General features: G+C 66.9%; 1 protein-coding gene across 1 annotated transcript; it reads right to left on the bottom strand.

Moving 5' to 3' along the window:
- Positions 1–1,429: 1,429 nt before the first annotated feature.
- Positions 1,430–22,702, bottom strand: DNMT3B (DNA methyltransferase 3 beta). The gene is made up of 19 exons (XM_075438339.1): positions 22,598–22,702; positions 18,252–18,393; positions 17,229–17,338; positions 15,748–15,897; positions 15,093–15,284; positions 13,419–13,577; positions 11,930–12,037; positions 10,211–10,352; positions 9,760–9,888; positions 9,249–9,293; positions 7,776–7,855; positions 7,396–7,508; positions 6,833–7,016; positions 6,536–6,620; positions 5,843–5,988; positions 5,584–5,674; positions 4,162–4,310; positions 3,448–3,533; positions 1,430–1,571 (listed from the first exon to the last, which is right to left on the bottom strand). Exons 1-19 carry the CDS (start codon positions 22,700–22,702, stop codon positions 1,430–1,432), a joined length of 2,358 nt encoding a protein of 785 aa, XP_075294454.1.
- Positions 22,703–22,988: the final 286 nt, after the last annotated feature.

The raw sequence follows: 22,988 nt of genomic DNA, 5'->3' as shown, positions 1-22,988 counted from the left end.
CGTGGGGGAGACGGAGGGGCTCTGCTGCGCACCCCCTGCATCTCCCCGGACGCCGGCCGGGGGACCAGCGCGCCCAGGACTCCACGGACAGCCAGATAATCACGCCGGGAGTTCGGGAGTGGAGGAGGGCAAGCAAAAACGAGCACGGCGGCAGCCGCAGGAGCTCCTGGTTTGGGGGTACGGCCCCAGCAGCCCCCCAGGACACGCAGGGAGGGAGAGGGATGGCCCCTGCCTGCGGAGCCCCCGGACCTGCCCCGGTGGCAGAGCCCGCAGCGGGGGACGCCCACCTCGCCGTGCCGCAGGGTCAGGACCCCCGGCCCACGGAGCAGGATGGGTGCGGGCGAGACGAGCCCCAGCCCCGCGGCCCGGCTGGGGTCGGGTGGGATTCTCCCGGCAAGGCACCCCCCACACCACGGCCACTGCACTGCCAATACTGCTGGGGTCCGGGACATGGCACGTGACATCTGGGGGGCTGCATTTTGTAAACGACATTGGCCACTACGCTGTCCTTCCTGCTGATGGGCCACATTCAGAGAACGTTTTCCTTTACGGGCACTGGAGCCCAAATCCTCCGTGCTCTGATTACTCTGTAAGCTTTCAAACAGGATTTTTCAAACTGTAAGCTTTCAGCAGGATTTTAAAATGTAAGGAAAAGTTTTAGAAGTTTTAAAAAGGAAGTAGTGAATATTTGTAAACTACAGCCAAACATATAAAACAGTATTTCTTTAGTTCTAGCTAGAAAAGTAATTCTATCACCTCACAGTTCAGTTTCAGCTACATTCACGTCTAGGAGTCTCCACATTCTTACGTAATGCCTTAGAGCAGCAACAGACGTCAAAAAAACAAAATTAAGGGTCATCAGAAAAGTCTTAAAAATAAAACTCAGAGATTTGGTTTCTGTATCCTGCATGTTCAGTGTCTGCAACCTGACCAGGGTCACTTCCACCTGCTGCTACAGTCTGGGGACTTTTGGCAGTTGCTGCAAGAGAGGTTTTGTTTGTTTAGGAAAAGCAATAATTCGCTATAGTTCAAGTTTGTCTGCAGTGCCCGAGCAGCTGCCTCCACACTTACTGCTCAGCAAGTTGTGACTTCCCAGCTCTAGGCTAAAACGGAATATTTAATGCTCTGGAGGAGACGTCTCATCTCATGGGTTATGCATAGAGCTTCCTGCGCTGGGTAATTAAAGCTCTTTTGTCCATCATTTTCTACGTATCGCTGCCGTTAGTCCCTTTAAAGAAAAGCTACCCTGCCAGGTTCTTTGGTTAAAGACATTTCCTCAGCTCTCCCTGCGGGGCCAGGCTGCCTTCCGGCAGCTCGGGGCCGGGGAGGGACGGTGCCGCGGCAGCGTCTGGCGGCGGTGCCCGTCCCTCTCCCGCCACGGCAGCGGAGCCGTGCATCTTTACCAGAGAGACGAGGGACGCTCGGCTTGCTATTCACAGGCAAAGTAATCCGTGAGCGGGGAAAAGAGGTGCCGGATGACGGGGATGCTCCACGCCCTCCCCAGCAGCTTCTGGCGAGCCCCGCGGCTGATGTTGGAGACGTCCGTGCAGTGGAGCGGGAAGCCGAAGATCCTGCGGAGCAGAGAGGGAGGGTGAGGCCGGACCCCGCTCCCCGGCGCCCACCGGGACGCAGCACCCCTCTGCCCCATCCCCGCATCCACCCGTGCCCCCTTCGAGTCCCAGCCCCCGTTTCAGTCTCTGCTAACAGCCGGCGCTCCCCACCCGCTCTCCCATTGCCTTTCCCAGGCTGGCAGCACCCAAACACCCATCGCCTTCCACCCGAAGCCCTCGAAGCCGTCGCCAAAGGGGACGCGGTCGTTCCCGCTCTGCCCAGAGCCGGTGGCAGACCCACCCCGGGGCAGCAGCGCGGTGCCCGCTCCTCTGCAGACGCAGGGCGCCCGCCAAGTCACCCCCCGCGGCTCTGTGCAAGCTCAACCCGCGTGCGGACAGGGACGGAGCGCCCAGACCCAGCTGCGGATCTGGGAAGCGACCCGGCCGGGGGAGCCAGGCCAGGAAGGACGGAGCCCTGAGCCGCACCGGCCGGGGCGTGGAAATCTGTGTGGGGCGAGTACGTGCACGTGCCTCCCGCCCCGGCCGTGCTGCGGCAGAGAGCGGCGAGCCGCCCTGGCTCTGGGGGTCTCAGCGCCAGTGCATTGACAGATGATGACAGCAGCCAAAATTAACGACCAGCCATGCTAAAATCTTCTGTAACGGCTCTGGAGTCCACCAAGCCGCTACGCTGCGCTGATCCACACCGCGCCGAAACACCGGTGCCCCTGGGCGAGCCGAGTGACAGCCAGGCGACGCCGACACACACCCCGAAGCCGCGAGGAGCGGCAGCAGCCCTGGGCAGCCACTGTCTCCTCAGGTTTGGAGACTTACTGAAATCAGAATTTCTCACAGGCAGGAGACGCTACGGGGCTCCTGTCTTACTGAAGAGCGCTGACGCGTAGCCCAGCTGATGAAACAGTAAGTGCTGCGCTTTCCTGAAGTACGGCAACGCGTTCACCGCACCCACGGCCTCTCCTAAGCCCCGCAGCTCTCCCGCTGACACACCAGCCGCCTCCGCAGACCGCCTGCCTCGGAGGCCGGAGCAGCAGCGGCGAAGGCCGGAGCGTGGCTGCTCCGGGCCGCTGCTGGAGGGAGCAGAGGTACTGCCACGCCAGGCGCTGCAGCGGGGTGCCAGCCCCGCCACCTCCACCTCCACACCCAGCAGCCGGTGCCCCTGGGAACACGGCCCAGCAGAGCTCGGGCTTCCCAGTTAAAGGGAGAGGCTGGCAGGGATTAAGACCCCCGCATGCTGGCTCCATTTTTAAAGTGGATTAGGAAAATAAAAGGAAAAGCAAAGCAGAAGAGCCACGAATAATCTCTCAGCCGGGAATCGGCACTGGCACTGAATACTGGGGAGTAAAAACCAAACACCAAGTATCTAAAGACAATAGAAAATTCCTCCTCCCAGCTCTGCTGTCAAGTCCTCACGCAGCCTCTCCGGCTTGGCCGAGGTCAATACATGGCTCTCTGAGGAACCACCGAGTTGTCAGGAGTCATTTGCCATCAACACGCAGCTCCTGCCCGCGCCGGCGCGTACCAGACCAGAGCAGCTCCTCGCAGCGCAGGCGCCGGAGCCCTGTCCCCCAGGGCAGCTCCCTTCCGAGCCACCCGGAGAGGGACCGAGCTCCAGGAGCCTCCCGCGGGAAGGGCACTCGGCTCCCCAGCACGGTCACAGCCCCGTGTGTCCCCAACAGCACCGCTGGCCTCGCTCGTTAGCCGTTCCTAACGGGGCCACCTCCCCAGGGCCCTGGGCAGCTTCTCCTGGCAGCGCTTTCGGAGGAGCCCTGTGCCCACGCCAGGAGCCAGGCTTGGGCCAAGGAGGAAAGAACCGCCACAAGCACCACGAAACAAAAAACAAAACCACAGCGAGGGACTGAAAAGGAGAGCAAAAGGTTACCTGTTCATGCCCGGCAGGTTGCCCCAGAAATAGCGCGCTCGGTGGGCAGCCGAGATCTTGATGGCGTCAATCATAACCGGGTTGCACTGAAGGCCATGAGATGGGGGAAAATAAAAGTTAGAGGAGGTGTGGGCTCAGCCCTCTCCGGCACGGGAAGCCCTTCTCCACTGCACTGCAGGGACTTCAACGTCTTCAGCACACCCCGCTGAGGAGGCAGCCCCACGAAGCCCCCGCTGCACACCGCAGCACGTTCCGGTCGGCCGCGCGGGCTCCCACGCCGTAGCCACGGCCAGCAGCTAACGAAATCCCAGCACGCTTCGGTGCCAGTTCCTCTGTGCCAGGGTCAGGACCGTCAGCCTCCGACGGGGCCTTAACGCACGCGAGTCCCTGCTGACCCACAGCCCGACTTGGCTACCACAGAGCTAAAAATGCTTCCCGAGGCCTGACCTCCCTCTCCCTAGAAATAACGGGCACTGCTCCAACAGATGCTTTCTGCAAGGCTGGCAAACGCCTTCCCCGGAGCAGCAGTGCTCGGGGGTAACCTGCTGAAAGCCAGGGGGGTCCAGAGTCGAGACGAAAAAGCTGTGCATCAGGGAGGGGTTTCCAGTGTCAGGACCACACGATGCCACCGCCCAACCCTCACAGTCGTGGCACACCTTGCACAGCCCAGCCTCCTGCTCTGACATCTCTCCCGAAGCCGGCAGCAACCCCTACCTCCAGAAACCGAGAAATGTCCCTCTTGTCGTTGACTCTCATGGCCACCACGTTCTCGAACATCCAGAAGAAAGGGCGCTCCTCTCCCGCCTTGGGACGGGCGTAGTTGAGCAGGTGGTAAAACTCGAAGAACAGCCTCCCGGTTCCTTCTGCAAGGGAGAATGCCAGAGCCGCGGGCTGGGACCGGCCGTGGCACGGGGGCACGGGTCCGGGGGGCCTGGCTGCCCTCCCGTACTGGGTTTGCGTAGCAAGGTTTTGGTAGTGGGGGGCTACAGGGGTGGCTGCTGTGAGAAGCTGCCAGAAGCTTCCCCTGATGGAGCCAATGCCAGCCAGCTCCGAGACGGACCCACTGCTGGCCAAGGCCGAGCCCATCAGCGACGGTGGGAGCGCCTCTGGGATAACAGATTTAAGAAGGGGAAGAAAAAAATCTGTGGGATTGCATCCAGAGAGAGGAGTGAGATGATGTGAGAGGAGCAGCTCTGCAGAGCCCAGGCCCAGTGCAGCAGCAGGGCAGGAGGTGCTCCGGGCACCGGAGCAGAGGGTCCCTGCAGCCACCGAGCAGACCATGGTGAGACTGGCTGTCCCTGCAGCCGGGGAGGCCCACGGGGGAGCAGATCCCTGCACACAGCCCGGGGAAGACCCCACGCCGGAGCAGGAGGGTGCCCGAGGGAGGCTGTGACCCCGTGGGGAGCCCGCGCTGGAGCAGGCTCCTGGCAGGACTTGTGACCCCGTGGAGAGAGGAGCCCACACCGGAGCAGGTTTGCTGGCAGGGCTGGTGACCCCGCGGGGGACCCACGCTGGAGCAGTTCATGGAAAACTGTCTGCCATGGGAGGGACCCCACGCTGGAACAGGGGAAGAGTGCGAGGAGTCCTCCCCGTAAGGAGGAAGGAGCGGCAGAGACAGCGTGTGATGAACTGATCGCAACCCCCATTCCCCGTCCCCCTGCGCCGCTCGGGGGGAGGAGGCAGAGAAACGGGGAGCGAAGCTGAGCCCGGGAAGAAGGGAGGGGTGGGGGAAGGCGTTTTCGAGATGTAGTTCTATTTCTTATTACCCTACTCTGATTTGATTGGTAATAAATTAAACTATTTTCCCCAAGCTGACTCTGGTCTGCCCATGACTTGCCGAGCGATCTCTCCCTGTCCTTCTCTCGCCCCACGAGCCTCCCGTTGCATTTCCTCTCCCCTGCCCAGCCAAGGAGGGGAGCGACAGCGGCTCTGGGGGGCACCCACTGCCCACCGCAGCTCCCCACCGTGACCGACTCGCGGACAGCCCGTGCCACCCCGCGGTTTGCAGCTCAGAGGGGACCCGCCACCGACGCAGACTGGGGCTGAACCGCTGCCCTGGAGCCCTGCCTTCAGGGCAGCTCCGCACCCCGGGAGCACCCCGGGGCACCCAGCCGTGCCGAGGCAAAGCAGCCTTACCATACAGCCCCTTCCTGGCCGGGCTGACAAGCGAGAGGTCGTTACAGGGGCTTCCGCCGATCACCAGGTCGAAGGGACCCCACTCCTCGATCTAGAGCCAGAGAGACGCGGTTAGGAGACGCCAGGGAAGCGGGTCCCCTTCCCCAGCCGGGCAGGGGCTGCAGCAGGGCCACGTCGAGCCCGTCGCAGGGCTGGTGGGGTGAGACCCACGCGGCCACGGCCCCACGTTCCCCCGCCTTCCCGCAGCAGCCGTGCTCACGTTTCTCTTGGTTATGTTCCTGACGTCGTGCACGTAGGTGATGTTGCCCTCGTGCCGCATGGTGCCCACGGCAATGGGGTCTTCGCAGATCTCCGAGGCGATGTACTTCTCCACCTGGATGCCCAAGTCCTTCAGCACCAGGTACCCTGCCAAGGGACAGAGGTCTGAGGCTGCGCTGCTCTCTTCCGTCTCCCCGTCTCCTTCCTCAGCACAGAAGCTCGATGTGGCCGCTCTTGCATGTCCTAGGTGGGTGCAGTCACACACGACTTCTAGATGGCTAAACTATTTTCCTGACCCGTTCCTCCAGGCAGGTTTGCTCCCAGAAAACAGAACTCCAGAGCTGAGTGAGCTGAGCCAAACCAGCTCCCCTCAGGCTCTTCTTCGCCAGAGGCCAGGTTACCAGCACCCCCACAGCTCTTGCTCCGCAGTGAAATCAGCCACCCAAGACGGTGCTCGGTGCAGCAAGAACCTCTGCGAGCAACATTCCCACACCTTCCCTCCGTCCCTCCCTCCTCCACAGCCCTGTGCAGCAGGAAGGGAAGCCTGCGCCCTCATCCCCTTCTGATGGGGACCCCCCCGCCCTTCACCTCTTCCTCCCCACCAAGCCCTCAGACCGGTCCAAGGCCATGCAAGTATTCATCCCCGACACCCAGCGCCGCAAGCCATCAGGATGCTGCTCCTCCCGTGCCTCACCTGTTGCTATGCCATCAAACAAAGAGAGCACTCGAATAGGTCTCCGGTTCGCTGGCGGGACTGTGGGGTAGATTTTGGGTGCAGCCTGCAATCGAAGGGCAGCAATGAAGGCCCAGCCCTGGGCAGCGCTGCGATGCTCCACGAGGCCAAACCTCGGCTCCGCAGGCATCGCCTCCACCTTTGGGAGAGCACCTGCAGGGCCAAGAGCCCAGCACCCTTGGAGAGGGTGGATGAGCGAGAGCAAGGCAGAGGGCCAAGGAATGCCGAGCTGTTCGCCCTGCCCTCGGCAGCCCTTACGTATTCCTGCCCCTTGTCGCTGGTGAAGAAGTCCTGCAGGCGGGTGTTCCAGTCCTGCCGGCGGTGCAGCACGCCGTAGCTCCTCTGCGGCTGGCACATGTAGCAGTTCCAGGGCTCCTGCTCTTTTGCCTTGGCCGACGTCCCTCGCCCCACCAGCACCTCCAGACACTCCACACAGAAGCACCTGCCCAAAGCACAACGCCTCGTGCCCGTCACCTCCAGAAACCCCTCTGGGTCACCCCAGCCTCTCTGGAGTCTCCCTGCCACGCACCAGAGCCCCCAGCCCATTCTGCAGGGTATTTTCGCAGGCAGTACCCTGGTTTTTAGGGCTGCGACCACAAGCTGGTGACCAGGCACAGGTAAAGCTCCTGCCATCCTCCCCAGGGCTGGTTCAGGTGCAGCCCAGCTCAGCAGGGACAAGGAGGCCGTGCTGGGGACGTGCCGCATGGCAGCCAGCCGGGGACCAGCACAGCACCCAGCCCAGGCTCGTGCACGGCCCCGCTTCCCTGCGGCTCCCAGGGAGCTCGGCCGGAGGAGCCGCGACGGGGACGCACGGTGCTCACCTGCAGCAGCTGGCGTTGCTGCAGAGCAGCAGCTCCTTCCCTTCGCAGCAGACGGTGCAGTAGGACTGGTAGCCGTCTTCGTCGTACATGTAGAAGAGCTCCAGGAATCTATCCTAGTGAAAGGACAGCCGGGAGGAGAGAGGAGAGAGGATCAGGATCTGTGCTCAGCAGGTGAGCAGAGCAGGCAGCTTGGCTCCGTCCCTGGTGCATGGCGAGAGCTCGGAGATGCACACCCTCAGTGCTTCAAGCGGAGAGAACACACCGAGGGACAGCAGCAGGGTGCACAGCACGGCCAGGATCGGGCACCACCGCCCTGCTGTCCCGACAGCGCTGGCTGCAGCGGGGCTGCACCCCGCACCCCGTCCTCCGGCAGCACTTACCCTGCACGTCTGGCAGAGACCCCCCTCGAACAGCGGGTGGAAGGTGGCCGGGTTCCTCCTCCCGCAGGACAAGCAGCTGTCTGTGGGACAGAGGGAGCTCGGCTCACCCCGGGGCAGGCAGCACCCCGGCCCCGTGCAGCCCCCCCTGTCCCCGTGCAGCCCCCCCCGTCCCCGTGCAGCCCCCCCTGTCCCCATGCAGCCCCCCGTCCCCGTGCAGCCCCCCCTGGCCCCATGCAGCCCCCCTGTCCCTGTGCAGCCCCTCCTGCCCCCGTGCAGCCCCCCCTGTCCCCGTGCAGCGCCTCCTGCCCCCGTGCAGCCCCCCCCGGCCCCGTGCAGCCCCCCCCGGCCCTGTGCAGCCCCCCCTGTCCCCGTGCAGCCCCCCCCGTCCCTGTGCAGCCCCCCCCGTCCCCGTGCAGCCCCCCTCTGGCCCCGTGCAACCCCCCCCCCGTCCCCGTGCAGCCCCTCCTGTCCCCGTGCAGCCCCCCCCCCGGCCCCGTGCAGCCCCTCCTGCCCCCGTGCAGCCCCCCCAGCCCCCGTGCAGCCCCTCCTGCCCCCGTGCAGCCCCCCTCTGGCCCCGTGCAACCCCCCCCCCCGTCCCCGTGCAGCCCCTCCTGTCCCCGTGCAGCCCCCCCCCCGGCCCCGTGCAGCCCCTCCTGCCCCCGTGCAGCCCCCCCAGCCCCCGTGCAGCCCCTCCTGCCCCTGTGCAGCCCCCCTCTGGCCCCGTGCAGCCCCCCTGTCCCCGTGCAGCCCCTCCTGCCCCCGTGCAGCCTCCCCAGCCCCGTGCAGCCCCCCCTGTCCCCATGCAGCCCCCCGTCCCCGTGCAGCCCCCCCTGGCCCCATGCAGCCCCCCCGTCCCCGTGCAGCCCCCCGCCGGCCCCATGCAGCCCCCCTGTCCCTGTGCAGCCCCTCCTGCCCCTGTGCAGCCCCTCCTGTCCCCGTGCAGCCCCTCCTGCCCCCGTGCAGCCCCCCTCTGGCCCCGTGCAGCCCCCCTCTGGCCCCGTGCAGCCCCTCCTGCCCCCGTGCAGCCTCCCCCTGTCCCTGTGCAGCCCCCCCCCGCCCCGTGCAGCCCCCCTGTCCCCGTGCAGCCCCTCCTGCCCCCGTGCAGCCTCCCCCTGTCCCTGTGCAGCCCCCCCCCGCCCCGTGCAGCCCACCCCGGCCCCGTGCAGCCCCCGTGCAGCCCCCCCCGGCCCCGTGCAGTCCCCCCTGGCCCCGTGCAGCCCCCCCCCAGCCCCGTGCAGCCCCGCACCGCCGGCCGCTCCGGACCCGGCTGCCTGGGAGCAGCCCGCGGGGAGGCCCTGCGCGGCAGCCGGCTCCCCTCGCGCGAGGGGAGGCCCAGCAATCCGCAGCCGCCGCGCCTTCCCCCCCTCTTCACGGGGCCGTTAAACGGGGACCCACGATCTTTGCCTGGCGCTGCCTGCAAGCACCCGCGCCAGCCCCACACCTCGTCCCGAGAGAGGCAGCGCGATCGGTTACCTTCGAGACTCCCACTGTTGTTCGTAACTTCAGACACCATTTGCTCTTTATAAAATTAAAAAAAAAGAGATTAATCATTCCTCATGTAACAAACTTTAAAGGCTCTCTACTTCCAGACGCCCCGTTTCTCGCATTGAAACCGCTACAGCTCCGCTGAGCGCTGCACAGAGCAGGCAGCCCACGGGCACAGCAGACAATTTCTGGGGCAAACCCCAAGTCCCGTCACTGCTGGAGACGTTCGAGGCAGAGCTCAGAGCAGCAACACCCCGGTCGGTCACTCCCCAGCTGAGCAGTTAACGGAGCCCAGCTTGCGGCACCACGTCTGGCAGCTGCGTTCGCTGCTGTCTCCTAAGGCACGAGTGAGCAACACGAGACCACAAAAGCCTCTGCCTTTGGAAACCAAGCTCATGGCCGGCAGGAAGAACCAAGCCCCTTCCCAGAGAGGTTTCCCAGTGCTTTTCAAGACCCACAGCCCAGCCCACGCCGCTCCCCAGCTCCCGCTGCCAGTTACCTCGGGTCTGGTCCTCCTCCACCCGCTGCTCCTTGCTGTTGTTGCAGAGGTTGGTCTTCAGCCTCTTGGTGGGGGGGTACTGCTCGAGGGAGAGCACCTTCTCCAGCCCGTTCCCCAGGGCCCCGTTCTCTGCAAGGCACAGGTGGCTCCCTGGGGACCAGCCTCGGGCCCCGGGAGCTCTGCAGACACCGGGGGACATCTCCCACCGAGCGCTGCCAGGTCCCACCCCAGCCAAAGCAGAGCCCTCCCGACCACCCGGGCTCCCCGGGCACGGCTCGAGGCTCAGTGGCTCCAGGAGCAATGGCTCCGGGGGTGCTTTACTCTGGCGTTTTGCAGTGCTGCTGTGGGGGACCCAGGGAGGAGCCCCCGGGGATGGGGCAGGCACGGCCGTGGCACAGAGCGGTGGGGCACCGGCGGCTGCTGCCCGCGCCCGGCTCGGCTGCCACCTCACCTGAGGCTTTGGGCGGCCGCAGTCCCTTCAGGCCCAGGGGTTTGAAGCCGGTGAGGGCCCAGTCGATCATGGGCTTCAGCTGCTCCTCCAGCGACTCCCCGGCGGCGGCTGCGAACGTCTTCCCCGACCGGCTCCGGGCAACCTGCCGAGCGCGGCGGGGGCACGGCGGGGGCCGCGGTGACCGGGGCTGGTCACGGTCCCAGGCCCCCTCCCCACCACGCACACACGTGCGCAGGGCGCAGCGTCCCCGGCGCAGCGGCAGCTGCCGGATTCCCACCCTGGGCGCGCCCTCGGCCGCCGTCCTGTGCCTCCCCCCCCGCCACGAGCCCGTCCGGCCTCCACCAGCCCCGACCCAGCCGGGAGCACCCAGCCCCAGCTCTCGCCCAGACTCCGCTCCCCAGCACGCCACAGGAAGCAAAGAAAAGGCAGAAAAGAGGCGCCTGCGGGTCTGCAGCACCGAAACCCGGAGCGTGACGCGTCCCCTGGACGGGGGGCAGACCCACGGGGGGCTCAGTGCCAGCCCCGACTGCAAAGGGCACCCGGCACCAGCCCAGGACCCCCCTGCCAGCGCGATGCTGCCCGCGTCACAGCACCGGGGAGCCGGGCCCCAGGGGCTCCCGGAGCGGCCAGAGCCCAGAGCAGCCGCGGTTACCCCTGGATCCCCAGGGACAGGCAGAGTTTGGCCCCATGGCTGCACTTGGGAACAGTCCCAGCAGAGAAAGGAGGGTTTTCCTGCGAGCTGTCCCCATCGCCGCAGCAGACGGGGGACACGATTAATTCTGGAGGGCGGCGGGAGCTCCCGCAGTGATCGCTCTCAAGGCAATTTGCAGGCACGACCCAGAACCAACCCTGCTGCACACAGCAACAGAATCACAGAATCACAGAATAGTAGGGATTGGAAGGGACCTCTGGGGTCACCCAGCCCAACCCCCTGCCCAAGCAGGGTCACCCAGAGCAGGGGGCACAGCACCGTGTCCAGGCGGGGCTGGAATATCTCCAGAGAAGGAGACTCCACAGCCTCCCTGGGCAGCCTGGGCCAGGGCTCCGTCACCCTCAGAGGGAAGAAGTTCTTCCTCGGGTTCAGCTGGAGCTTCCTCTGCTTCAGTTTGTGCCCGTTGCCCCTTGTCCTGTCACTGGGCACCACTGGAAAGAGTCTGGCCCTGTCCTCCTGACCCCCACCCTGCAGATATTTATGGGCATTTCTAAGGTCCCCTCTCAGCCTTCTCTTCTCCAGGCTGAACAAGCCCAGCTCCCTCAGCCTCTCCTCGTAGGGGAGATGTTCCAGTCCCCTCCTCATCCTCGTAGCCCTCCGCTGGACTCTCTCCAGTAGCTCTTCATCCTTCTTGAACTGGGGAGCCCAGAACTGGACACAGCACTGCAGATGGGGCCTCCCCAGGGCAGAGCAGAGGGCAAGGAGAACCTCCCTCGCCCTGCTGCCCACACTCCTCCTCATGCACCCCAGGATCCCATTGGCTGGGAAGCCCTACCCCAGCCCCCCCACCCCACCCCGAGCTCCGCAGGCACCCGGGCTGAGCAGACACCCCGCTTCCCCGCTGCCGCATCTCCTCCCGCCCCAGCAACCCCTTGGCTTTGCCGGCTCAGCTGCGTCGGCCGCGCCAAGCACAGCGCGTCCCTCCCCGCACCCCATGGCCCCCCGCGCAGCCCGGCCGCTTCTCCCGGCTCCTCGTCCGCCCAGGCCCAGCCCTGCGCCGCGCTCACCTCCAGCGCGTGGTATATGGCTCGTCGGTAGGAGACCAGCTTATTGAACGTGGCGGAGTTGAAATGCTGCCGGAAGGCCATCAGTCCCACCAGCTTGTCTGCAGAAACCTGCGAGAGAGCGACAAAAGCTCACCAGCGGGCACGGGCACGGGCACGCCTCGCTCCGGCCATGTCCGCACCGCACCCCTGCGCCGCAGACCCGGCCCGGCAGCGCTGCGGTTCCCCGCACGGCTCTCACGCCGCAGCCGCGGGCGCCGGGTCACAGCCGGGGCTTTGTGTCCGGACCACGCAGCCGGGCGAGAAGCCCCAGCGTTGGCCTTGGAGGGGAGGGAGGAGGGCAGAGACGGCGGCATCGCGCTCGCGGCTGGGACGGGCATTTTGGGCCTTCTGCTGGCACCGCAGCTCTGCCAGCACAGCCGGCGCGACACGGGGCACCCGGCGTGACACGGGCACCCGGCGTGACACGGGCACCCGGCGCGACACGGGCACCCGGCACAGCCCTGCCCTCCTCCTGCCCGCAGCCCAGCGGAGACGCCGGACGGCCGAGGGGCTCCGGGGCTGTGGGAGGGCATCTGCAGAGCAGCGGGGGCAGCCCTAGAGACCCAGGCTCAGACAAAGCCCTGCGCAGGGGCCGGGCGGACGTCTGCCACAGGATTTTCCCTTGTCCCCATTGCTGGGTTCTGTCACCCACCCATGGCAGCTGGTCCCTCGTTACTGAGGCCAGAGCCACGAGAGCGCGGCAGAGCCTGCCCGCGCCGAAGGCTGGGGTCCCTGCCCGGGGGGCTGGAGCTGGGTGCACCCCCACCCCAGAGGCATGGGATCCTGGGGTGCATCAAGAAGAATGTGGCCAGCAGGACGAGGGAGGTTCTCCTTCCCCTCTACACTGCCCTGGTGAGGCCTCATCTGGAGTCCTGTGTCCAGTTCTGGGCTCCCCAGTTCAAGAAAGATGAGGAGCTACTGGAGAGAGTCCAGCGGAGGGCTACGAGGATGGTGAGGGGACTGGAGCATCTCCCCTACGAGGAGAGACTGAGGGAGCTGGGCTTGTTCAGCCTGGAGAAGAGAAGGCTGCGAGGGGACCTTACAAATGCCTACAAATATCTGCAGGGTGGGGGTCAGGAGGATGGGGCCAAGCTCTTTTCAGTGCTGCCCAGCGACAGGACAAGGGGCAATGGGCACAAACTGAGGCACAGGAAGTTCCATCTGAACATGAGGAAGAACTTCTTCCCTCTGAGGGTGACGGAGCCCTGGCCCAGGCTGCCCAGGGAGGCTGTGGAGTCTCCTTCTCTGGAGATATTCCAGCCCCGCCTGGACAAGGTCCTGTGCAGCCTGCTCTGGGTGACCCTGCTTCGGCAGGGGGGTTGGACTGGGTGACCCACAGAGGTCCCTTCCAACCCCTACTATTCTGTGATTCTGTAACGGGACAGACGGCAGAAACGTGCCGGGGAGGGGACTGCAGCCCGGGCGCAGCAGGGGCAGGCAGCAGGCTTACCTCGGAGAACTTCCCGTCTCCGAACCACTGCACCCACCGCATGCCCGAGACCGCCTGGCGCTTGGCCGTGGCCCTGTAGGAGACGACGATCGCAGGCCACCACGAGAAGCCTTTGATCTTTCCCCAGACGAGCTCCCCAATTCCAAATTCCTTCCCATCCTGAAAGCAGAAGAGGACAACACGGATCAGCCACCAGCACAAATTCCCCGTTTTCTCCGAGCAGCCGCGCAGGAGAGCCCCGGAGCGCGGGGGAACGGCCACGGAGCGCCCTGCAGAGCCGCTCCGCCGCGCGTGCGCCTCGCTCCAAATCGCGTGCACGCACCTACGCCCAGCGGTCTACAAAAGCTGCACCACCATCCCCCCCAAAAAAAAAACCAGCCAAACACATCCCCGGCAGCGCTGGCTCCCAGCCCTGCGCCGCGCCGCAGCTCGGCAGCATGGGCTGCGCGGTGCCAGCCCCACGCCGAGCCCGGCGCCTGGCACACGCGGCGCGGCGCGTGCTCCGTCCTGCACGGCTCTGCTGGCACCGGTGCCCGTGCGTGCCCACTCCTGCCTGCCCACCCTGCCTGCCCACTCCTGCCCGCCCTGCCGGGGTCTCTGCAAGCCCCGGGAGCCTCCGGCTGTCACAGAAGCTCTCGCGGCAGCCCCGGTGACGGGAACGGGCAAGGCAGGGGAGCAGCAGCTCCGGGGAGCGCAGACGGACTCTCCCGGTCCCCTCGCCCACCGCAGCCACGTTTGTCTGGGAGAAGGCGGCTCCCTGCGTGCTGCCGCCGAGCCACGAGGCACGGCCCAGGCCGTGGGGGGCATGGCAGGGGATGCTCCGTGTCCCGCCTGCGCAGGGAAGCCTTGGCACAGCGCCTGCTCCCCGGGCTCCCTGAGCAGACAGGCAGCTCCGCGGCACAGCGAGACGCCCTTCACGGGGCTCAGTGCCAGGGAGAGGGCACCCACCCACCTCTTGTGCCCACCAGGCAGAGAGAAAACAGAGAAAAGCACAAGGAGAGCTGGGCACCTTGGCGTGACCATGCCAGGGCGGCCATGGTGCTGTGCCCAGGGAGTCCCCTCGCACGGAGCGGTCACCCCCGCCCGCAGAGCCCTCCGTCCCAGCTTTGTTCTGCAATTAGGCACCTAATTATGCAGCAAGATGCAGTTGCCCAATTCCTGCACGTCTCGGGCCCTGCCCCGACGCCCGCAGGCACTGAATCACTCTGCAGCCCCGGCAGCTCCGCTCCTCTCCAGCATCCCCGACAGAAACATTTTCCGCGCATGCAACTGCCTGCCTCGGCAGGGCACGGCACGGCTGCCGGCGCGGCGGGTGCCACGCACGCGGCCCGGGGGCCCTCGGAGGCCCCGCAGCCCCCCACGCCGCGCAGGGAGCACTTGGCAGGGCTGGTCCCCGCGCGCTGCCCGCCGGCAGCGAGGTGCCCGCGGCGCAGCACCGGCCCCGCCACCTGCCCGGCCGATGGGGACAGCCTGGATGGGGACAGCCCGGCACCGTCACACCCCAGACACACAGGGAAGGGCAGGCAGGCAGGAGGAGGCAGGAGAAGCAGCAGTGAGGTTTCCAGCGGGTCCCTTCGCCTGCAGGCTCAGGGCACGCCGGGAAGGCTCACCCTCACCCCGCACCGCCCCGGGCGCAGGGTCTCAGCGCGGGAGCAGAGTTTGGCCCCGCCGTACCTGGTACTCCAGTGCCATCCCCGCGTCTCTGCCGTCCGGCTCCTCGGCGCCCAGCTCGGCGGAGCCGTTCTGCCCCTCCTGGGAGCTGCTGCCGGAGAGCGTGCTGCTGCTCCGCGACGAGTCCCGGGAGTCCTCCTCCGTCAGGTCGATGGTGGCCACGGGGACGGCCGCAGCCGGGCGACGCTTGGAGCTCTGCGCGGTGCAGGGAGCGGGGCGTGAGCGCGGGGGGAAGGTGGGGAGAGGGGCAGGGGGGAGCAGAGACCCGCCCCAGGTCACCCCCAGCCCCCTGGCCGGGAATCGGAGGGCGAGGAGAGGAGGAGATGGGGAGTGGGGACGCCACCGCGCCCGGGAACGGAGGGCAGGGCCCAGGACAGGGGTGTCTGAGGGAGAACTGCTCTGCTTTCACTTGCAAGACACATAAACCAGCATGCCTCTTGCTCTCTTCCCTTCTCCCCCAGTTCATCCCAGGGCGTTCGAAGCACCCAGTTCATAGCAAAGGCAATAGCACACAGCCCCCCACACTTCACAGGGGAAACTGAGGCACGGAGCGGCTGCGACACATCTGAAGCCGCTCGGCCAGGGCACAGCAGCAGTGCAGGTGTCCGGGGCCCCAGGGAAGCCCCAGGAAAACCCCGGCACCCGCCCAGACCCTCACCCGCAAGGGAGTCGGCAGGTCCCTGAGCGTCTCCATGCTCGTGTCCTTGATCCGCATCTCGTGCCGGGTCTGCCCCGCCTGGAAGATGAGGCGGACGGGGGGCTTCTGCCTGAGGCTGCTCTCCCAGCCGGCGTTGCCCCGGGGCCGTACCTGCAACCGGAACAGGGAGCTGCCGTGGCACGGCCGCCTTCCCCGCGCCCGCAGCACGCAGGGACGGGGACAGCCCGTGCTCCTCGGCAGCACCAGCGCCCTGGGGACGAGAGCACGGGGAAGGCCGGGGCAGCACGGACGGCTGCGGGAAGCACCTCGGGCTGAGCCCCTCGGTGTGACGGGGCACTGCACGGCATCTTGCCTGGACAAGGTCCTGTGCAGCCTGCTGTAGGTGACCCTGCTTCGGCAGGAGGGTTGGACTAGATGACCCACAGTGGTCCCTTCCAACCCCTACGATTCTGTGATTCTGTGATCTCTGCGGCTGCCCAGCCCCGCTCGGGAGCACGCGCTGCTCCGGCCCACCAGCAGCTGCTCACATCAGCTTCCAGCTGCCACGTGCACCCCCGACTCCACCATCCCGCACCCCCCTGCTCGCAGCTGCAGCCACGGCGGCGCGACCGAGAGCTGCGGAGCCAGCAGCCGGGGGTCTGGCTGCCGGGGGAGCGGGGGCCCCGGCAGAGCCGCCGTCCCGGGCACGGCACCCCACTCTCCCACAGGCGTGGGTGCTCTCCCTCCCACCGCCCGGCCCCGCGGAGGCACCCAGGGCAGCTCTGCCCCTGCGGTTTCAGCAGCCGCAGTTTACAAACAGCCGAACCCAGGCACGCTTCCTGCATCCGGCGTAACAGAGTTTCAGAATCAAATGAGATTTTACAAGTGAAGAGCCCCGACCCCGACGTAGCGGGAAAGCGGAATTTTCACTGCGTTTGGATTTATGGCTCTTTCCTTCGGACGCTGCCTCGTCGCGGGCAGATCTCCAACCCTGGGGTTTTATTGCAAAGTCACAAGGCCACCATCTCAGAGCCAGAAGGCCAAAATGCTTCCAGACCCCGGAGGTTTTTGTCAAGCTAGTCAAGAAAGGCAGGGGGGCGAAACTGGGAGCCAGCCCCGCAGCAGCTGAAGCAGGCCACCCCGCGAGCGGGAGACACGAGGTGCTTCACCCCGTCAATAGGGCCAAGGCTTTCTAAAGAGAATATCAGCATAACCATTCTGAGACTGTTCCAACGCATGGTGGGCACCGCTGCGTCACACCACCCCCTCCTGCTGCCAATGACATCATGGAAACCAAGAATTTAAAACTGAAAACAAATATTACGCTTGTAAATGAAAACTGCATCTGCCACTGGACGGTTCCCCTGACGCCAAGCGAGGGAGGTGCCCCGGAGGGGAACAGGCGAGGGTCCCGGCCGCGGTCCCGGGCACCAGGTGCCCCCGCAGACAGCCCCCAGCGCGCCGGGCAGCACGGCCTGGGAGCAGCCCGGGTGAGCACTCACCTCCTGCGCCCCGGCGAGAGCGAGCGGCCAGGCCAGGTCCTCCTTGGAGAGGTCTCCCTTGCTCACCCTCTTGCTGTTCTTCAGCGACGGCAGCCCCAGGCCCCCGGCATCTGCGCAGGGACACAGCAGAGCGGCCTCAGGCTCCGGGAGCCATCCCGGCCGTGCCCCGCACACCCACGCCCACGACTGCTCCGAGCGGCAAGGCGTGACTGGGAGAGACCGAAACCTCCTCTTGGAGAAACGCGGCCGAGCGCAGAAGACAAGCGGCGTCCCCGAGGCTGCCCACTGCGGTACTGCCACACCAGCAGCCCCACGCCACACACCGGCCCCACAACTGGGACGGACTCCAACAGCAAGTGTGGGACCTTCCTGGGCACTTTCTCGCTCCTGCAAGCTCAGAGGCGTAAGCAGACCACATGCCCGCTATGCCGGGCTTGTCGCCGGTTCAGCTACAGCAGGACCTTGTGAACCCAGGAGCTGAGATCTGGGGACCACGACCGGAGCATCCCAGGAGCCGTGACGCAGCCCCTCGGCCCGGCAGCACCGCTGGGTGCGTGAGGGGCTCCCCGCCTCCCTCCCCCCGAGGGGGGTTAAACCGTCGCGGGGCAGAGCCAGCGTCCCCACACGGCACCCGCTTCCACAGCCACTTCTGTCGCCGTGGCCTGGACGTGCTGCCGGAAACCCAGCAGAGCCACGGAGGGGCCCCGGCCACGGCCGCGACGCTGCAGCCCTGGGCAGCCCTCGGGACGGCGGCTGGGAGATCTCTGACCCCGAGCATCCCAGTGCATCCCGGGCACGGCACATCCCGGGCATGGGGCATCCCGGGCACGGGGCATCCCGGGCACGGGGCATCTCAGGCACGGCACATCCCGGGCACGGAGCATCCCAGGCACGGGGCATCCCGGGCACGGGGCATCCCGGGCATGGAGCATCCCGGGCACGGGGCATCCTGGGCATGGGGCATCCTGGGCACGGGGCATCCCTGGGCACAGAGCATCCCGGGCACAGAGCAGCGTGACTCACCCGGGGTGTCTGGCTTCCCGTTCGCCTCCAGAACAAGGGCGGGTGTGTCGTCCGCGGGATCGGCGCAGTCCCCGTTGATGAGGATCAGCTCTGCCCTGCAGTCCGCCTCATCCCGGCCGTGGCTCTTGTCCTTCATGGTTGCCTGTGGAAGCCGAGTGGAAAGGAAACTCAGCTGTGCAGAAAGCCCCAGGGAAGGCAAAGCGGTCGGCGCAAGCTCTTCAAGCCAGCCACAAGTATTCAGGCCGTTAGCCGAGGGATCTGACCGGAGATGCATCTGGAGCGGCAGCGGGAGCTAACGGGCACCTGGACAAAACCTCCCCACCAGCGTGGTGGCCCTGAAGCCCGGCTCCAGGAATCGGAGGCCCCAGACGCGCGGCGCCCGTCCTTATGGAAGTGCCGGGGGGTTTCTCCAGGGCTACGCTGCCGGGCCCCGCGCCCCAACGCCGCAGAGCGCTCCCGGGCTCGGCGCTGCCCAGCCCAGGCTGGCTCTGCCGGAGCGGTCCCGGCTGCGCCTGGAGCCCCTGGATCGGGGTGGGGGCTGCACTTCCCAGGCACCCCAGAGAAACCAGGGGCGATCCCCCCACCCCGCCCCAGCACCAGTCTCACTGTGCTCCGGCTGCCCAGCGCGCCCAGCACTGGGTGGGCTGTCACAGCAGCAGCGGGACGCGGCAGAGAGCTCGCCATGTGGGGCAAAGTCCTGGCGCCCGCAGCAGTCAAACTCCTCCAAAGGGAGAAAACTCCTCCTGCACCCCCCTTCCCCCCCCAGGCTCGGCTCCCTGCCCCAGGGCGAAGCGGCAGGGCAGGGGGCTGCACCCCAGGGCGAAGCGGCAGGGCAGGGGGCTGCACCCCAGGGCGAAGGGGCAGGGCATGGGGCTGCACCCCAGGGCGAAGCGGCAGGGCAGGGGGCTGCACCCCAGGGCGAAGCGGCAGGGCAGGGGGCTGCACCCCAGGGCGAAGGGGCAGGGCAGGGGGCTGCGCCGGCAGCTCTCACGCACCCTCCCGTCCCGGGGGAGCGGGCGCCTGTGTCCCCCCGCCCCGGGAGCTGCTGCGGCATGGACCGAGCCGGGCCAGGCGTCCCCAGGAGAGGTGGGGCACGCCTCGCCTGCGCCCAGCTGCCTCTGCCTCCCCTGGGGTGCCCTCCCTGGATCCGGTTTTCGGAAGTGGAAGCTTCCAGGCTCTCCCAGCGGCACCTGGGACCGCGCTAACGAGGCTGCCTCATTGCTGGGCTATGGATCTGTGCTGCGACTTGCCCCTTCGCCAGCGCAGTCATTTCAGGAGCACGTCACTCAGCTCGACGAGCTACGGAGCAAACGGGGCTCTTCCCACCCAAGGCCCCGTTAGGAAGCAAAAGCAACAGCCCCCCTTCCCCCCCAGCCCCAAATAGACCCCGGAGTCCAGCCCCGCCGCCCCCTCCCCACCGCTCTCGCTCAGCGTCACCTCCAGCCGCTTCCCTAACAATCGAGATTTCTGCTTTGAGATCATCTGTCAGCACCTCCGACAAACAAAGACCAGCCGGGGTTTGATGTTTTGGCTGCCGAGGGCAGCGTTCAAACCTTGGTAAGGTCCAAACCTGACGGAAAGCAGGTGCCGGGCACCCAGCTCCGGAGGCAGAGCCCGGGGGCACGGCCGGCCGCCCCCCGCAGACATGTCTGCAGGGACGAGGAGGAGCGGAATGGCACCCGAGGGAGTCTAAAGCTGCACAAACCCCTCCAGCTGTGCGCAGAAATCCCACTGCTGCAGCACATCTGCTCCCAGACCCGGCGAACAATTCCTGGGAGCTGCCCAGACTCGCCGGGCTGCCCCCGGCTGCCCCCGGCCTGGGCAGCGGGTCCCGCACGCCGGCCCCTCGCACGCCGGCCCCCGGTGACCTGGACACAGCCACAAGCCCCGGTGCAGCACAGCTGGGCCAGCTCCTCCAGGGCCCATTCCCCCTCCCCAGCCTGCGATGCCGCAGAACGGCAGCAACCACAGCCAGGAGTGATGCTGCCACAAAAAAAAAAAGAGCAAATCTCACAAAAAAATAGTGAATGTCACTTGGGAATCCACACAGCGAGGTACGAGAGGATACGCTGCTCTCTCGGCGTGAGGGTGACCCAGAGGAGAGGCCGGGGACAGGGAGATGGGGCAACGTGAGGCTGTGAAGGTCCAGGGAGGACAGGAGCGGGCACAGCCACCTCCCAGCCCTGCAAAACATCTCCAAACCCCGCCGGGACCTTCGGAGGAGCTCGGCATTCGGTCCTTTGCCAGGAGCCTCTGTGGGAGCCTCCGACAGGAGCCTGAGCCCACGAGGTTCAAACCTGCGCCTCAGAATGGCTTTTCCTTTCTCAGCCCCAGGGGCTGCCCAGCACCCGGCACGGCCGGCGATGGGGCGAGCGTGTCCCCGCCAGCCCCGCGCTGGGGACAGTGACACGGCGGCCAGGGCCCCCAGGACACACAGCCAGGACCGGGCACCCGATGTGCCAAGCTCAGCTTCGCCACGTGGCTCAGTGGCTCAGGGACCTCCGATGTCCTCCGTGTTCCAACTGTATAAAGCGGGGGAAAAAAAAAAGTTACAGCTTTGGAGGGAACGGCCGTGGCTCTGCCAGCCCTCGGGGCCCGGCTCGCTCCGTGCCCTCCTCCAGCCGCCATCGCTCAGGACACCCCGTCCCCATCCTCTGACACGCGGGCGGGAAAGGGAACGTCCCACCGCGACCCCAACTGCAAAGCTAGCTAAAAACCGTCTCGTTTTCCCAAAAACCGACAGCCGGGCGGCGGGACGGCAGCTCCCGGCCCTGCTCCTGCTGCTGCGGCCTTCTGCAGCGAGCGACGGGGCCGCCCGCCCGAGCCCGCCCTGCCCCGTGACGAGGCCGCCCGGCCACCGAGCATCGCCGCAGCCGCCACCGGCCTCGCAAGCCTCACCACCCCCTGCCCGGGAGGAAGGCTCAGCTCTTTGTCCTCGCCTCCCCTCGCTGAAGCGCACACCGACATGTGCACGCAGGGCATTGCGAAAATAATAAGAAACAGAGCGCTCTCCCCACATGTTCTGTCTCACAGGAGGAGGAGAAAACCAGCACCGCAGTGTTTGCACTGCTTAATGCACTGCAAACACACGGGCAGGCACTGCAGCCACGCGCTTTGTGCGAGAACCCACGAAGAATCAAATAATGCAGAATTCCAGCTCCCGACGCGCACAGCTCCCCAGGAGACCGGCGCTAGCGGCAGCCCCGGCACTGCCTGGTGACCGGCCGGGCCCCGCAGCCATACCCCACCGAGACAATGAGCCCGCCGACTCCGCATCCCGCCCCAGTTTTGCAATACCAGTTTCTTTAAGGTTTGCCAAACTGGTTAAAGCCCATGCCACGATATTAACTGCTTAGGGAGGCTCCTGGTCGCTGCCCGGCCGAGCTCGCCGGCTGCCCGGGGTGGGCAGAGTGGGCAGGGCAGGCAGGGACAGGCAGGACTGGGCAGAGTGGGCATGATGGGCAGCGCAGGCAGGGACAGGCAGGACTGGGCAGAGTGGGCATGATGGGCAGCACAGGCAGGGACAGGCAGGACTGGGCAGAGTGGGCATGATGGGCAGCACAGGCAGGGACAGGCAGGCACGGGCAGAGTGGGCAGTGCTGGGCAGAGTGGTCAGCACGGCCAAGGCAGGCAGGGCGGGCAGGGACGGGCAGAGTGGGCATGGTGGGCAGCACAGGCAGGGACGGGCAGAGTGGGCAGGGCAGGCAGGGATGGGCAGGGACGGGCAGCGTGGCCATGCTCCCCTGCCCGCTGCCCCGGCAGGGCCGTGCCCCGCACCCCGCTGCCCCCCGCCCGGGGCTGCCCCCCGCCCCGGCCGGGGCCGGCTGCCGTTCCCCCGCCCCGGGACGGTCCCGGGCCGCCTTATCGGGTGAGGCTTCGCGGGAGGTGGCGGGAGCCGCCGGACTTTGCCTCCAGACAGGGCCATGCATATCAAAAGGCTGGAGTGAGCGCTGCGCGCCGGCGGGGATGGCAGCCATCGCCCCAGCCCCGTTTGAATAACAAAAAGAAAGAAAGGACCCCGATGGCCGGGGCTCGCTGCCCCCGGGCTGGCTCCCGCCGGGGGCTCCCCCCGAGCCCAGCGTTCCCCCCCTAATCCCGGCAAGCAAAGAGCCGGAGGGGCCGGCAGCCCAGCGCGGCGGGGAGCGCAGCCCGGCAGAGGTGCTGGGTCGGAGGGGCAGCCCCCCCCCCCCCCCCCCCCCGGCTTCCTGCCCGGGCCCCTCGCCGGCTCCGCCACTTCCCTCCATTTTCCCCCCCGCTTCCTCCGCGCCCCCGGGCCCCGCAGCCCCTGCGGCCACCCCGGCCCGGCGCCCGCCGCCTCCAGAGCAAAGAGAAAACCGAAAACCAACCGGGCCCTCCTCCGCCGGCGCGGACCGGGCCCGCGGAGCCTCCCGGGCAGCCCCCAGCCCGGGCAGCCGCTGCTCCAGCCGCTCGGGGCTCTGTACCGTGCTCATCTCGGGCGCGTCGCGCTGAGCCCGGCCCGGGGGGCTCCTCCCGAGCCCCCTGCCCGGCGGGGAGCGGGCGGCCGGGGCTGCCTGCGGGCAGGGCGGGGGGCTGCGGGGGTCTCGCTCGGCGGCGGCAGGTCCTCCGTCCGCGGCGGTTACGGCTTCATCTTTCGCCTGCACAAGAGGACACAGAGCGATGACAATGACACCTCACCGGCCCCTGACGGAGGGGTAGAAGCCCCCAGCCCCCCCCAGAGCCACGGGCTGGGACTCCCTGGCTCATCCCCCCCCGCCC

Source organism: Opisthocomus hoazin, chromosome 18 (assembly GCF_030867145.1).
Source record: "Opisthocomus hoazin isolate bOpiHoa1 chromosome 18, bOpiHoa1.hap1, whole genome shotgun sequence".
NCBI classification, from domain to species: domain Eukaryota; kingdom Metazoa; phylum Chordata; class Aves; order Opisthocomiformes; family Opisthocomidae; genus Opisthocomus; species Opisthocomus hoazin.
This window is presented reverse-complemented; position numbering and strand designations above follow the sequence as displayed.